The sequence below is a fragment of the Babylonia areolata genome, chromosome 7 (assembly GCF_041734735.1).
Source record: "Babylonia areolata isolate BAREFJ2019XMU chromosome 7, ASM4173473v1, whole genome shotgun sequence".
Classification (NCBI taxonomy): domain Eukaryota; kingdom Metazoa; phylum Mollusca; class Gastropoda; order Neogastropoda; family Buccinidae; genus Babylonia; species Babylonia areolata.
Genome location: NC_134882.1, coordinates 11,616,007 through 11,632,690, shown reverse-complemented (window position 1 = coordinate 11,632,690; position 16,684 = coordinate 11,616,007). Strand labels below are relative to the sequence as shown.

Genomic DNA, 16,684 nt, shown 5'->3' with positions numbered 1-16,684 from the left:
AGAATAAGAGGTCAAAGTGCCAAGTTTAGAGAATACAAAAATATAATATAACAGTAAATGCAGTTTGCATTTAATCAGGCTGCTTTTTTATTTTTTTGTGCCCATCCTAGAGGTGCAATATTGTTTTAAACAAGATGACTGGAAAGAACTGAATTTTTCCTATTTTTATGCCAAATTTGGTGTCAACTGACAAAGTATTTGCAGAGAAAATGTCAATGTTAAAGTTTACCACAGACACACACACACACACACACACACACACACAGAGACAACCGAACACCGGGTTAAAACATAGACTCACTTTGTTTACACAAGTGAGTCAATGAAAGGAAAAGAGTTGAAAGCACACCACTCATCCCATGAAACCGGACCTGTACAAAGAGAACAAAACTGACATGTATCCGAGTCACAACATTTTATTTCAGTTCACTTAAAGCACTACTCCATTTCAAAACTGATTAAGTATCACTTTACATAAGACAGTCACACACAAAAGATTTACAGGAAGCATATACCATAAAAATAACAAGAAAACAAAATGCAGTCTATTCTTTCAGTCTCAGATACTGCACAAATAGTTTTTAAGCATGTGGTTTCGTCTGGTGTTTAAGACATGTACCAACATTTAAGAATTCAGGTAACCTTAAACAAGTTGCAAAGAGAATAACCAGTTCATTATATGAAAAATTAAATTTTGTTTAATAAAATGGAAATAACTCAAAATCACAATACCAAATGCCCACCCCCACCTTGGGATTTTGAAATGAGAGGCAGCAGCCAATGTCTTGCTAAAAGCATGATCAAACAAACTATCCAAATTCACAGTATTTCTCAAAGAAACAGGTGGCCATTTAAATAAAAAATACTTTATTTACACAGAAATCAAACTATTTCTACAACATAATAAGTACACAGGCATCTTAATCAGCCAGGATCCAGAAATAAATCCAGTAAAAAAATTTTTTTTAAAAGCTTGGCAACTTGTATGCCTCAAGATCATTTATGTCCAATCTGTTTACTGTGATCAATGATATGCACAGAGATCAGATGAGTACCCGAAATTCTATACAAACACACTGTGCCATAAAATTTTGTACATAAGGCCAGAGATATTGAGAAAGAAGACAGAACAGAGCAAGAAATTAACAATTCCTTCTTTCTCCACAGGCATCCTGAAACCCGCCATCAGCAGAAACTAGAATGTACAGATAACCCATCTGTTTCCCAGATCCTACTTATCTGTCTTAGTAAGTATGTAGAGCATCCATCTGTTTCCAAGATCCAACAAATCTGTCTGTCCTCTATCTCTCTAACATTTATCACAGAGACTGTAACCATACAAACCAAAGGCACATGATGGAACTACACATACAACTGTGAAAACACATCTGAAGACTTAACAATAGTGACAATTAAAACAGAAAAATTCAGGTCTTATTTTAAGGTAATGTAGCTTTAACAGTTAAAGACAATTTTTTAAAACCATTGTCTAGTTTTGTTTTAATGCAATTACTGTTTCAAATTTTAATAATTAGCCACAATATTTTGTACCCAAACATTGTTCAACGCATTTGTATTTGACTTTCCCTAAACAGTTTCAGTCTCTGCTTGCTTAAATACCAGCTGGTAAAAGATCATGGTGAAGGAAAAACGCAGCATATGAGATCATACTTTTCTGTTTCTATTTGTTTACATGAAACAAAGCAATGGATCTTCCAGACTAAGAGTACAGTTGATATAGTTTTTACCCAGGGGTGTCATGGAATCAGTCAATGCTCTGTTTTTTGGTGGTAACACCTTGTCCCCATTGGCAGAATGATGCATTGTTCAGGAGATCAATCATGCATGATCAAATTAAAACAGTGTTTTGTAACATTTGGTTTATAAACACACACACACACACACACACACACACTGTTGATTGGTGTATAACTGAATTAAAATGCCAAAATGGAAAGTAGTCCATGACAATACAGTTTAGTTAGTACTTTATTCAATACACAAATGTACAAAACACATGCTGTACAACATTAGATGTCTAACATTCTGATTATGGGCATAGTCTGATTACAGTTAAGAGCTACTTATATGCTGTTAAGTGTTATGATTTTCATGTGTTAACAAATATCACAGATGCGGATGGCTGTAACATTGCATGAAGTCATAGGAAGTCCTGGCAAACTCACAATGTTAAATGTGTGTGAGATCAAAGCTCTCCATTTCTAAATTAAGAGGATGGAGGGGAAATCTATGCCTGTGAGATCAAAACTCCCTATCTCTTGGATTAGAAGGGGGAAATTGGGATGGGAGGAAGAATGCAATCAACTATACAGAGACAAGAGAACACACACACACACACACACACACGAAAAAAAAAAAAAAGATAAAAAATACTGTTTCATCAAACTGTTTAAATACAACATTCTCTGCAAACATACAAACATGCCTTTTCTTTTACACACATCCACATGCATTTACATACATTATCATAATCAATTATAAAACAAAAAACACAAGAATTTACATATACAAATGGGCAAGAACTGGAATCCCTGTGTAAAATACCGGAAAAGAAATAAACACTGAATATTAGCAGCAAAAATGGTTCTCACAGAGATATGACGCAAGTTAAAACATAATCCAAATACTAAATTGCTACAGAAAAAAACCCCAATCATGTAACATTTTGTGTAAAAACCAGTCAAGTTTGTACATTTACAAGAGTATGGTATATTCATGTTATATAACTTCTATAAAAAAAATTAATGTTTAAACAATAAAGAAGTAAATAAAACTACCAGGTGTAAAAGGAAGCATTGTATAAAAAAATGATCCATTAAAAAAAAAAAAAAAATCCTCCAAAAATAGCTATGTTTGAGAATGTATTGTCTGATCCATGATTGTGCAATAATATGAGGTGGTTGTTTTCAGTTTCAGTTTCTCAAGGAGGCATCACTATGTAAGGACAAACCCATATAAGCAACACTGCATCTGCTTGGCAGATGCCTGACAGCAGCATAACCCAATGTGCTAGTCAGGCCTTGAGTGCATGCAATTATATATTATTTGTGTACCTATCAGATAGGTACCATGACATGAATTTAAAGTACAAATTACATACCTGTTAAAGATGTAAGATCTAGCTTTCACTAGCCTTTCAGACCAGCTTTGTAACCTGTGCTGTTATAATACTAATGATTCTGTTCTGTTCATTTTTCAAATGCCTTTCAATGTTTTATATGTTTCTACTTTATTCTATGCATTTATTACATTTATTAGATTCATTTTAAATATTAGAATAGTATAGTGGTTAAAGCTTGCTTCAGCTTGTATTACAGCGCTATATATAAAAAAAAAGAAATATTGTGTTTTGTTTCCCCCCCTCACCCCCCTCCCATCTTGAGCCTATCAGGTTAACCAGTCCTGTTAGACTGGTGTTTCTGAGGCTGGTGTTTATCTCCCTGTAAGCTTGGGCCTCACGGCAATGACAGGAAACAAGTACATGTCGCTGGATGGCTTCCACTGCTGGGAAACATTGCTCCACCTTTTCTCTTTCTTTGTGGCTTTTCTGATGAAGACGTTCATTTTCTTTAAATAATCAACACTTTTCTCTCTTCTCCTGAAAATGTCTAGCTCTTTAAGTTTAATTAGGTTTTTGCAAAAGATGCTCCAGGATTCTTGTTTCTTTCACATTGATCTTTCACATATCGAAACAAATATCTGTTGTAAAAGAAACTGACAGTGGTTCAGCTACTTAACTGGTAAAACTCCAGACAAACCCAAGATACATGTATGGTGAAAACTATGTGTCTAAAAGAACTGTCTGTGATGATCCCTGAGTAGAAGACATATGCGTGAATCATAAACTTATCCTTCTTTGGTTAAAAAGTCTAAAATCTTGAGAGCGCACAGGATTCCACCTGTATTCTTCTGTGTGTGTGTGTGTGTGTGTGTGTGTGTGTGTGTGTGTCTAAGTGTTAGAGAGGACAATATCAAATAATAATACAAGACATGAAAATTTGATCTTGTGGGGTAAAATGTGACAACAAACGAAAAACAAACCAAAACATCACAAATGTTTCCTTTTTTTTCTTTTTCTGTTTAAACTTGTATTCATTTTGGAGATCCTGAGCAATACAACGAACTTACTTCATTTTCAAAATTTCACAACATGAAACAAATTCTAAAAGCTTTACAAAACAGACACATATACACACACTTAAAAAAAAAATGTAACTGTTGGTAACAGACACTTTGTAAAGCAGTCCTTGGCATCAACAAGTTTGATTATTCAATTATGAATCAGCTTATGGGTTCAAAGGAAATGTTTCAGAGGCTTTCCTTTACCTGACAATGTACAACATATAAAGCCAGTCATATCTATTCAGAAGTATTACCTTACACTCAACAGCTCATATTCACTGACAGCAAACAAGTTTAAATAAGTAAAGCACAGGATTGTTTTTACACACTCCATTGTTCATTGTGTGAGAACTCTCACATAAGGCAGCATCATATTTAGGATTCCCTTAAGAGGACAACTGGCAAATACTACTGGGAAAAAAAAAATTGGGAGGAAACAAACTGGAAAAGTGAAGTATCTTTTATACGTATTTACAATTTCCCTGTTGTGCTGATTAAGAGCCAAGACCCTCTTATCAATTTGTATAGTTTGTGTTCATAAAGACATATAAAACAAGGATATAAAATAAGGAAAATAGAAATTCTAACAACATTGGGGGAAAAAAAGAAAACGGCTTACACAACAGATAGACAATGCAGAAATCATATCCTGATCAGTTATTTCCTAAACTAAATGATGCACAAAAATTAAATGCCAATCATTTTCTAAAGTGCAGAAAAAAACAACCCTATATTCAGTTCATTCAGCGGCACAAGGAGGCGCAACTGCATTCAGACAAATCCATATACGCTACACCACATCTGCTAAGCATATGCCTGACCAGCAGCGTAACCTGATGCGCTTAGTCAGGCCTTTAGGAAAATCTATATTATCATGTGTACTAAAAATAAAAGTGTCATCATGTAACATGATAACACAGTGCTCTTGAAACAAACTTGAACACCCATTGCGCTCTCCAACCCCCTTCAAACCTCTCCTGCCCCTTCCAAAACAACACTCACAATAAAAACCAACATTGTTCCCCTTTACTTAAACACCATAAAAAGTTATGAGAAGTTATCAGCATCGGAATGCTTTATCCCACTAACAAGCCAGCTCTGCAGAGTCACTATCAGACAGTACTACAGCCAGGTTGTGCATGGTTTGGTACTGACTGCAGAACACGTGACAATGATGATTTGGTCTCATCACACGCAGCTGGGCCCTTCCTAAGTGTCTGACGGGCAGCCACTGATAATCTTAAACTTCACACAGATTCATACACAAGGCACCTACTCAGATATCTTTTCATGGTAATTTTACATGTGGCTTTCCCATCAACTCTCCTCATTGTCAACAATGCTCAAAGCAAATGTGGAACTATGTAATGCTCAGAACAGATCATTCTGTGAGATATTCCATTTGCTCTTCCTGGGGACAGACAACTGACATATCATAAACTGAAGCAACATCGACATGGTCATATCAAAATGTCAAAACACCAAATGAGGAAGAAGCTAAAGAAGAAGATAATTCTGGTGCAGTAATACTGTCAACAGCAGTATTGGCATCAGATCCAACGCGTCATGACATCACTGCAGAACAGTTTGGTTTTTTTTCAAAATGGAAAAGTTAAAGAATCCAGTATTGAAAGATTTGTCACTTCATACCCACATGCCCATTCAACATGTATGAGAGACTCACACACACCTGACACATTTGTGCATCTTAGATTTTCCCAACCAATAGACATAATTGACTTTATCCTTGACTGATGCATTTCTCGCTCTTAAAAGTACATCAATTATTTACAGTCACTTACGGCTATTCTGTCCTTTAATTAAGAACCCTGTTCATTTATAGGCACCGGAGCCACTCTCAGTCCATAAACTGTGAAGGTCATTTATCCCTAACCATCTTAGAAGAAACTTGTGTCTTCACCATCGGTCGTTCCACGGAGGCCTTTCCCTGCCAGACTTTTTGGCGCTGGTCGGGCGGCTTCCTGCACGGCTGCTCTGCCGCGAAGTGAACGATGACGCTGTGGCGGTGCTGTGGATGCTGGTCATGCTGCGAGTGCGACCCAGACTGCCGGCGATGCTGCTGGCACTGGACTGGCGACCGCTGCGAGGGCCACTGCCTGTAGGGTGCAGCGTGGCGATGGGGATGCCATGCAGCACTGTGGAGTTGTAGGCCGTCAGCTGTTCACTCCGGGACAGACCCCTGCTGGGCTTCACTTTCTGCAGCCGCTTCAGGAAGGCCTGAGAACAATCAAAGACAGAAAAAACTTATAATAATAACTTCCATGGAATATCATAAATCAACCTTCACCGTACTTCGTGGGTGCAAAGTCACCCCAGTTTCACTTAAATGATCGTACGTGTCAATTCTAAAAATCACTTCCACCAATTTAATGACTTTGTCAATGAAGTATTTGGTCACGTTCTTCCCCAAAATGTTGAAATTTCAAATGATAAACAAGAACCTGAAGGATAAATGAACAAATAAAAAGGATTTTTCTCCCCCTAAATTTACTTTAAATTTTAAAGCTTTTTTTTTTTTACTCACAAGTGCAGACTCCAACAAGGCTCTGATTCCGGTTCAGTGCAAAATGTTAGTCAGCAGGAGTGAACAAAATTGAAAGGAGCTAAAATCTTCACTTAAATGGTGCTCCCTGATCTAAACATGCATGGATGCATTTGTTGTCTTCTTAGTTATCATTTGTTATTTCAGCAGATAATACTCGTCTCTCTCTTTTCTGGTGTACTTTAATATTCCTGTCATAACTCTCACCCTTCATTTTTTTTTTTTTTTTTTTTTTTTACTTGTGCAAAGCTAAAGGGTCAGTGGTTAGTAAGTTTGGGGCAATTAGAGTACCGGTATGAGAAAACACAATTAATGATTGGTATGTTATACCAAAATGGTACAGTTGTCTTTTATCTAAAGACTCTCTCTCTCTCTCTCTCCCCTTGTCTGTCTGCCTCTCTCTCTGAATCCTGAATGAGGAATTGGGCCTTGCTTGGTAAAATTCTGATTCAAAAAAAGAAAAAAAGAAAGAAAGTTATCTCACTATCTCCTTATTCTCAGTTAACAAGCAGATGTAAGTGAATGCATTCAAAAGACAGAGAGAGAGAGAGAGAGAGAGGGTGTGTGTATGTACTACATGCATCTGCAGCCGTCCGTATGTGTGTCTGAGTGTATATGTGCAAGAGACACAGAGTACTATATCAGCTAATGTTAACAAACAGACTAACAAGCATATTATTGTACATTATCTCTCTTACAGGACCTAAGCAAACCAGTCCAAGGACAGTGGGCAAAGTGCCAGAGTTTGGCCAGTTGTCATTACCGTATACTGTATACCTGTATTTACCTGGCCTTTGCTATCAGAGAAAATTACCAAGGCAAAGCCTAAGTGTTGCTTTGTAAGATTAACTGTCCCAGGCCTGACAGGGCATTATTATGAGTAACTTGTTCGCCGGGTATGAACCACAAGTCCCACCAACAGATTGTACACAAGTCAAACCAGTTCACTGAACTGTTTTCTGGTAACAAGTTACTGTTTATATTATTTGATGCAAGGGTGACAACAGGAAAAACAAAACTTGCAACAACATGTAAACACACACACACACACACACACATGCTGAACTTATTTAACTTGCACTAACACTGCAACTGAAAAATACCCTAACAAAAAGACTTATATAATTTCTCTCTCTCTCTCACTACACACACACACACACACACACACACACACACACACACACATATGTGCGTGCGTGCGTGCGTGCGTGTGTGTGTGTGCGCGCACGCTGTATCATTTGATTTAGTTAATATAAAATAAACAAAGTCTTTAAACTTACTGTGTTTTTTTAAGCATATCTTTTAAAATCTCTATTACAAATGAATCTTCTATTAGCTGCTCCACATTCAATTAAAATAAAAAAGATGCTAAAAAAGAAAAGAAAAAAAGTTGAAGTCCTATGTGTTTCCAAACAATCACACTGAAGATAGTTTGCTGAAGCACCCCATGTTACTGACAAACTTGATTTACTTAAATGAAGAACAACACCCTCTTCCTCCCCTTTTTCTACTCACTTGTGTACACAGAGTGAGTCTATGTTACAGTAAGTCTATGTTATAACCCGGTGTTTAGTTGTCTGCATCTACTGCAAAGTGCATAGATCTTCAAGAATATGCGCTGTAGCAGCAAGTCTCAATAAATAATTAAATAAATGTTCATGTGTATGTGTGTGTGTGTGTGTGTGTGTGTGTGTGTGTGTGTGTGTGTGTGTGTGTGGTAAACTTGTAAACTTTAACTTCAACAAATTCATTTTCTCTGGAAATACATTGACTGCAGATACCAAATTTGGATTAAAATCAGTGGGAAAAAATCTTCTGTCATACCAATAATAGGTTATGAGTCTTCTGGATTAAGCTGTATTTCCAGATCATGAACAGTTTATTTTGTTGAGGCTCTTGATCCAGAAAACCACAATTGGACATTTCCCAGTTGCCAGAACATATGTTTGGATTTGAAGCCGGTATGGCATTGTTTTTCTTGTTGATAGAAGAAAATAAATACAAATTCTGGACAGAACACACAAAAATTTACAATGACACTAACTACATCATAACTGTGTTTACTGCATATGAATAGTTGTGGACAGTGGATGCTGCATTAACTGGAATGAACATAAAAGAAAAATTGAATCGGTGGTAGCAGTTTTTGTTTGCCTGGTGAAGAAGGCTGTGCGTTGATCTGGAGAAAACAGTGGCATGCCTGAGGTGATGGCAACATCTACTTTACTGCAAACTTAAGTTAAACAGAATTCCGAGATACATCAAAATAAAATGATTTAAATGGTGTTATCACCTTTAATACAGTCATCGATTTATCATGCCTAAGAAACATTAATTTAAATACTGTTTCGTTCTTCCTTGGCAGAAATGCTTTACCACTGCAAATCCACTTGCAGCCGACCCGAACATGCATGGTTTGAACCTGTTGAAAAGCCCCCCTGACCCCCTTTGCCTCTTGCTTGTATATATCATTATTTTCTTAGTCTTGTCGCCAAGTGTGCACCTTCCCTCCAACCTAAACAAAAAAGAAAAATCCAACCAAACAAACACAATGTTGTTGCCTCAGGTAATGGAAGAAACAAGACACAAGTCAACCAAGGATAATGGCAACCATTCCACGATATGTTTCAATGCCAAGGGTCTTTGAAAGCAGTGTGCAGAGTCTGACACTGCTAAAAGCATCTGATGTCTCAATATAGCTAGGCCCATTTGTATAACTCCTACAGTTACAGTTACAAAGAAGCATACATTAACATTTTTTTGGTATCACACTCACAATAATACACTGTAGGCAAGATATAATCTTGAGCACACATGCTGACAAAATCCACCCCTTACTCAGCCCTTGGTTACCAGTAGACAATGTTATCTTTCCCAAACAGGTTGGTCTTGTCACGAAGGTTTTTGTCTGCCAGTGCTGCGAACATACACTTTATCACAACATGAGATCTTAGTTAGTTCTTACACAGCTCCGGTTCCAAATCACTACTTCAGAAAAGCAGGGGGCTGGTCTAGGTATATATAATATGCTGGGTGAGTAAGTGCACAATATGCTAAAACAAACAAACAAGAAGGCTATCAACAAATTTTAAAAGGCCACAACTGGCACAAGTTCAAAAATTGATTTCTAAAAATAGAATATCTAGAAAAGTAAGGAATCTTTTCTGTTTTGACACATCCTTTCCTTGGAAACGACTGAAATTTCACATACAGAAAATAGTTATGACATGAAACAGACACAATACCATATGATACCATGCACTAAAAAAAAAAAACCCAACCCCACCCCCCAACCCTTTTTTTTTCCTTAACTACTGTACAACCAGATAAACAATACAAACAAATCTGTATATGCAGAATACAGTAATGGCAATCTATCTAATCTAGCCATTAGATGTTGTTTTTGATTGAACTGGATCAAGACTGGAAATAACTAAAGAAACAACAGAAAATACTATCAACTTTTATGAGAAAATAGCAGGAAAGCTTTTCCGGACTAAAACATACAAATGCTGTCATGCATGCTGTAGATCACACCCACTTACAAAGTAAAATACTGACCTTTCTTTCTATTTCTTTACAATAATCCCCTTCCCCTTTTTTTCTTACAGGCTGGACCCCACTGAAAGCTTTGCTGAGCCTCTTATTCTCAGCAGTTCAGCTACTGTTAGAAAAGAAAATCATGTTCATTTCATAATATGAACAACCAAAGCTGATTTTCCGCTTGAATACCCAGAGATATACCATGAAAGGAGTGGAAATAATTGACAGATGGCAACACACACACACACACACACATATATATATATATATATATATATATATTTTATATATATATATATATATATATATATATATATATATATATATATATGTTGTATATCATAGTACACACTGGTCTGTGTTCACAAGACAAATAACACACACACACACACACACACACACACACACACATATCATTAAGTACACCACATACTGACATAGTTTGTTTTATTACATGAAAATTTATGTGTTTAAATTGATTTTTGTAATTTTTTGTGAAGAATATGAACATTATAAATATGTGGAAAATCACCAGAGAAAGCTTGAACACCTGAAAATCTGGACTGCACAAACTGAATTTGTTCAATATTATTCATGGTTTTGTGTGTGTGTGTGTGTGTGTGTGTGTGTGTGTGTGTGTGTGTGTGTGTGTGTGTGTGTGTGTGTGTGTGTTTCTTCAAAAGTGTGTGTGAGCGAGTGTATTGTAACTAAACATGAATTTATGTGTGTGTAAATACTGTAATGTGTGTATACATATGTGTGCCTGCATAATGTTTCTCCAAAAACCTTACACACAGAGTTTCACAAGACCACATTCATACATGTGCATATATTACATACATTATGGCTGACATTTAATAATATTGTATTCTGAACACACACAAACACACACACGCACAGACATTACATTTATTTTATGACCCACAAGTGATCCTTTGATACATGGCAAGTGTCCAAACAGGTGTTTACCTACACTGTCAGAGAGCTATGTACCCACACATAGTGAGAAAGACATGCTGAGATTAGTTCAGTTCAGCTCAGTTGCTTAAGGGGGTATCACTGCATTTGGACAAGTCCATTTACTACATACCACATCTGCAAAGCAGATGCATGACCAGCAGCATAACCCAACATGCTTAGTCAGGCCTTGAAGAAGAAAATAAAGAAGATCATGAAGAAGAAAATAAAGAAGATCAAGATGATACATGAATAAATGAATGAGAGTAGTGAGAACCTACTCTTAAATACATATATATATATATTTTTTTTTTTAACGGCAAAATTAATAATGTAATAGAAAGTTGTCAACACACATCAAGAGTGCTCAATAAAGCATGATGCATTTTCTGCTGAATGTGGACTGGATATCACAGACTAAAGGGTGTAAATCTATGCTGACAATGACTTTATTCTTCTGTGTTTTATTTTTATGTATACTATATCATATGACTGACAAGTGTGTCAGCTGAAAACAACACCACCATTCACGTTTTCAAACACACACACACACACACACACACACACCACCACCACCACCACCACCAACAACAACAACAACGACGAAAAAAAAGAAAAAAAGGAAAAAACACATGAACAAGCACACTTATAGAAAAGTTATCCACAATTTTGTATGTTCCTGCTTGCTTTCACATGCTCACATCCACACGTTATATTAAATTTAAAATCAACTGTTTTAAATGTGGTTATTACAATACTCATGGAAATTAAAAGGACTGATTTTCAATATAATAAATCTTCTCTCTTTATTTGACCAGAAAAATAACACGCTCAGCATCTAAATGTCTTGAGCATTAGAATCTGAGGGTCCTGGGTTCAATGCCAATGTCAATACCTATGGCAGGTTGCGGGTAGAATTCTGTTTTTCCGATCTCTCAAGTCAAAGATTTCTTGTCAGCATTCAGTGGGTTATACCAGAAACAATAAATTGAGAAAACAAACAGCATGCAACCCCTTACAGTGATTGTGGGAGTGACAACCTACAAATGTATCATAGACATCGCCCAAGATCTTTACGTTGAAAAGTAACTGAAGCTGGCTTGACAGTTGACTTGATCATGTTTCAAACAATCTTCCAATTAGTCTAAAATTCCTTAGTAGATTAAACTGAATAAATTATTGCTTGTTCTTCCCTGAAACAAATGGACAAAACCAACAAATCTATGACAACATATACAGCTATAAGATCTGTATACAACTAATTTTATTAAAGAAGTATCAACAACAACAAAAATGAAGAAGAAAAAACAGAGAGAGCTCATGTTCTGTTACTGCTAACCTCATATTTCAAATCATATATATTTTACAAACATTAATACGTAAGAATAATAACATCAAATAACTTTATTTTGATTTTTCAACAACACAGAAAACAGAACTGTCTATATTCATGAAATGCAAGACGTACCACAATACTGGGAAAATGTTAATAGATCAAAGATGACAATCTCACCAGATTTTCATTTTCAATCCTCTGTTGCTCTCTACGGCGATTGATTGCTGATGGTGTTAGAGTGGACTGCTGCACCTTTAGGTCTTTGGCTGGATGTCGCTTTTCTCCTGTTGAATGCACCTGCCGCATAATTTGTCTTAACAGTCTTTTATTTTCCTGCTCAATGCGGTGAGTGTCATCATTGCTGAATGTAAAATTTGATTTTTCCATGGGTCTGGCCCTCAATGGTTCGAACATGACTCTGCGTGTGTTCGATTTGACTCTCTTCTGTTTCTCTAGTTCTGATACTGCCTTCATCAGAATGTTCAAATCTATGGCATTGTTGCCTGGTTCTTGACTGTTTGGGTTGCCTGAATCCTCCACTCCCAAAGGCATAGCCTGAAACACTGGTGGTTTTGAACTAAATCCTTTATCACTCATTTCTTTCCTGTGGCCATTAACAGAACCATTACGTGGTGAAGCGATGGGAGACACATCCGTCATATCACTGTCTGTATCTGCATAACTCTTCCCATTGCGTTCTCTTCTGTGCGACTCCGCTTGTCTGGCAGGTTTGTCGTCTGATGATCGCCGTTTGGCAGTTTTGGGTCTGTCTTGTCTCCTGCTAGCAGAACTTTCTGCTGTGCTCCAGGCTTGGCGCCGAGAAGCTGGCACTGGGCTTGGAGTTCTCTTTCTTCTCTCTTTTCCTCCTAAATATGTGCTTGACGAAGTTACAGATGAATAACTATCACGTCTTTTGTTTTTAGCTTGTGTTTTGCGTTTCTGGGCTGTAGAATCTGGGGTGGCTGTTCTAGACGTGCTAGAATCTGTGCTTTCCGACCTAGATCGAGAACGTCTACCGTTCTTTCTGGATGAACGAGACTGACTCTCTCTGGATCCAGAACTGTAACTGCTCTCTGATGAAACGCTTCCCCCACTCCTGGAAGAAGCACTTCTCGACCGGCTTCTCTCATTCTTTCGTTTTCGGCTGCGCGAGTCCGTGTCACTATCACTATCGGTCACAGAATCGCTGGAATAATCGTCACTGTCGTCGTGTTCCGATGACACACTGCTTTTGTCAACCGAACTCGATGCCGAGTTATTTCGATTGTGCTTTTTCGCCGACTGGTCTGTGGTGACTTTACTGTCTTTGGTAGATTTACTGTCACGATTCCGGTCTGATTTCACTACTGGTGGTGCAGAATTATCTGCTGGCCTAGCAGGTGTGTCAAAGAAATCATCAAAATCGTCTGGTTGCTCGTTTTCTTCCATTTTCACGACACAATATCCCCACCTTTCTCGCAGGAACACGATTCTTGTTTGATAGCAACTGATGACGTCACGACTCCCACTACCGCGTGAATTCTCGAGATTGGAAACTGTCGTCTGCTTTCTGGTATGCAAAGTTTACAACTGGAGGGAAGTTGTATGTCCATCAACAGTTGCGCAGCTTGTTAAAACTAGTAAGGTAAGAAATCGGGAAAAAAAATGATTACCAGCTTACAAAAAAATAATAACGACTCGTTTTATCTAAACTTTTAAAATTATTATTCACTGAACAAACTGCGAAACACATGCAACTATCGGATGAGACAAAACAGACACGCATTTGAAAAACTGAGACTTGTGAGAGAAAAGCCCGGAAAACAATACAAAACGCAAACAATGCAAGTCAAATGATACCCGCCTGTATTCAAAAACAAATACACAAACAAACGACTACCCGGAAAGGCCTGGTCCTGATGCCTGAAACAGATGATGGCAAAAGTTAGCAAACTACAGTCACTCATTGATTCACCGCTCCGGTTGACAGAATTAAAGTTGACCCGAAACTGATCTGTCACGAGAGTTAGTTGAGTCGGCAGAGCTGGCAGTCAGTGAAATGAAATTCACAGTTCACGTGCGCGCGCGCGCACACACACGCACACACACACACACACACACACACTCGACACATACACTTCGGGGGGACACAAACACACTGACGCACACACTGACACACACACACACACGCAGGCACACACAGGCACACGCACGAGCACACTGGGACACACACACACTGACACACACACACACACACACTGACACACACACACACACACACACACACACACACACCTCAGGCACACATATAGCGCGCACTGGCACACACACACACACTGACACACACACACACACACACACACACACACACACACACACACACAAATAACTTGAGGCACACACAGACATAGACAAACACAACCCCCCCTCCCCTTCCCCCCAACACACACACACACACAATAATGTTCACACACAATTATGCACACACAACTATGCGCACACACTTATTTTACTGAACTTGTATAAATTGTAAAGGCGAGTGTGTGTTATCATTATCATCAGATAAGAAGATAAGATAAGAATAACTTTATTATCTCCAGCTAGAGAAATTTGGTCAGGTGCATTATCACAACATAGACACGTAAACAACATGGGTACCATAACTGTAAAAGTCAGCAACAGTTTTTACGAATATAACAAAGACACAAATGTAAAAATATCACATACACCGTTTCATACATTCATCCACACATTGCAGGTGGTAACTAGTATTCTTAATGTAAAAACAGAAAGAATTAAGAAACATTATTTTGAATATAATTATGAGCATAGCCTACTGTACTGCACATTGATTATAACAGATAGATAAGAATAAAGATAAATTGCATCAGGTGTGAAAAACCACAACTACAGATAATCAGCACACACCCTCACCCCCCCCCCCCCCACACACGGATTACTTGATTAAACAGGAGTAATAAACATATGTTCTCAAATAAAAGCATTTCACATATTCGCTTTAAAAACATTGCAATTAATTATTACATCGTGATTATTAACAGAAATATACTTAGAATATGAACGTTAGCATTAGGCATATACCATTGTGCATTCATCCTAAATATTGCACATTATTCATCCTACATATTGCACATTCATAATAACCAATTGCCACGTTTTTAAGCTCAGTAAACACACACACACACACACACACACAACTAGAACAAGGTACAGCCTATCATGCCCGGACTTTCACACGTGTCACCTGAGAGTGCGCGCGCGCGCACGCACACACACACACACACACACACACACACACACACACACACAACACGCGCACAAACACAGTTCTCAAGAATTTAAAAGGTGGATTGAACGTGGAATAAAAGTCTTCAGAGCTCAGGATTTCAACTTCTGTAGTGTCGTCCTGATGGCAGTAGCTCATAGTTTGCTAAACTATGGGTGTCGTCAGTTGCTATCTGCCTGCTTTTCTTAACCACTCGCTTTTCATACAGCTCTTGCATACTAGCTTGTTTCACTCCCACAATTCGAGTGCATACACTCATGACATCGTTCAAAACACACTTACTCCTCACTCCCAAACTTCCATACCAGCACAAAAATGAAACTGTGAGCATGGACTCGATACAACATCGATAGTAACTTTGAAGAATATTTGAATTTATACCAACATTTCTAAGCTTCTGTAAACAAAAACTTCTAGATTGGCATTTCTTATGAATGGAATCAACATTTCTGTCAAAAGTCAGCTTATTGTCTAAGATGGTCCCAAAATGTCTATATTCATTTACCCTCTCCACTGTTTGACCATCTATATAACAAGGTTAGCTACAGGAAAGGGGTCTTTCCGAAAATCTATTAACATTTCTTCTGTTTTCAATACGTTGGGATCCAGATAGTTTTCCTCACACCAAAAACAGAACTTTTTAATTTCACTGAAATAAATAGCATCAGAGTTGGACAGATCTTCAACAGCTGAATCATCAGAATAATTTATGACAGGAGTTTCCTCCGTGCCTCTGCAGTCATTCGTGTAAAGTGTAAATAGGATAGGGGACAGCACTGTATCTTGGGGTGCACCAGTAGAAGCAGAGTTTAGAGAAGAGTGGACAGAATAAAAACGGACGGACTGAGTTCTGTTG

General features: G+C 37.7%; 1 protein-coding gene across 1 annotated transcript; it reads right to left on the bottom strand.

Annotated features, from left to right (window-relative positions):
• Positions 1-131: 131 nt before the first annotated feature.
• Positions 132-14,024, bottom strand: LOC143283704 (uncharacterized). Its single transcript, XM_076589950.1, has 2 exons — positions 12,720-14,024; positions 132-6,381 (listed from the first exon to the last, which is right to left on the bottom strand). Exons 1-2 carry the CDS (start codon positions 13,968-13,970, stop codon positions 6,061-6,063), a joined length of 1,572 nt encoding a protein of 523 aa, XP_076446065.1. The 5' UTR covers positions 13,971-14,024; the 3' UTR covers positions 132-6,060.
• Positions 14,025-16,684: the final 2,660 nt, after the last annotated feature.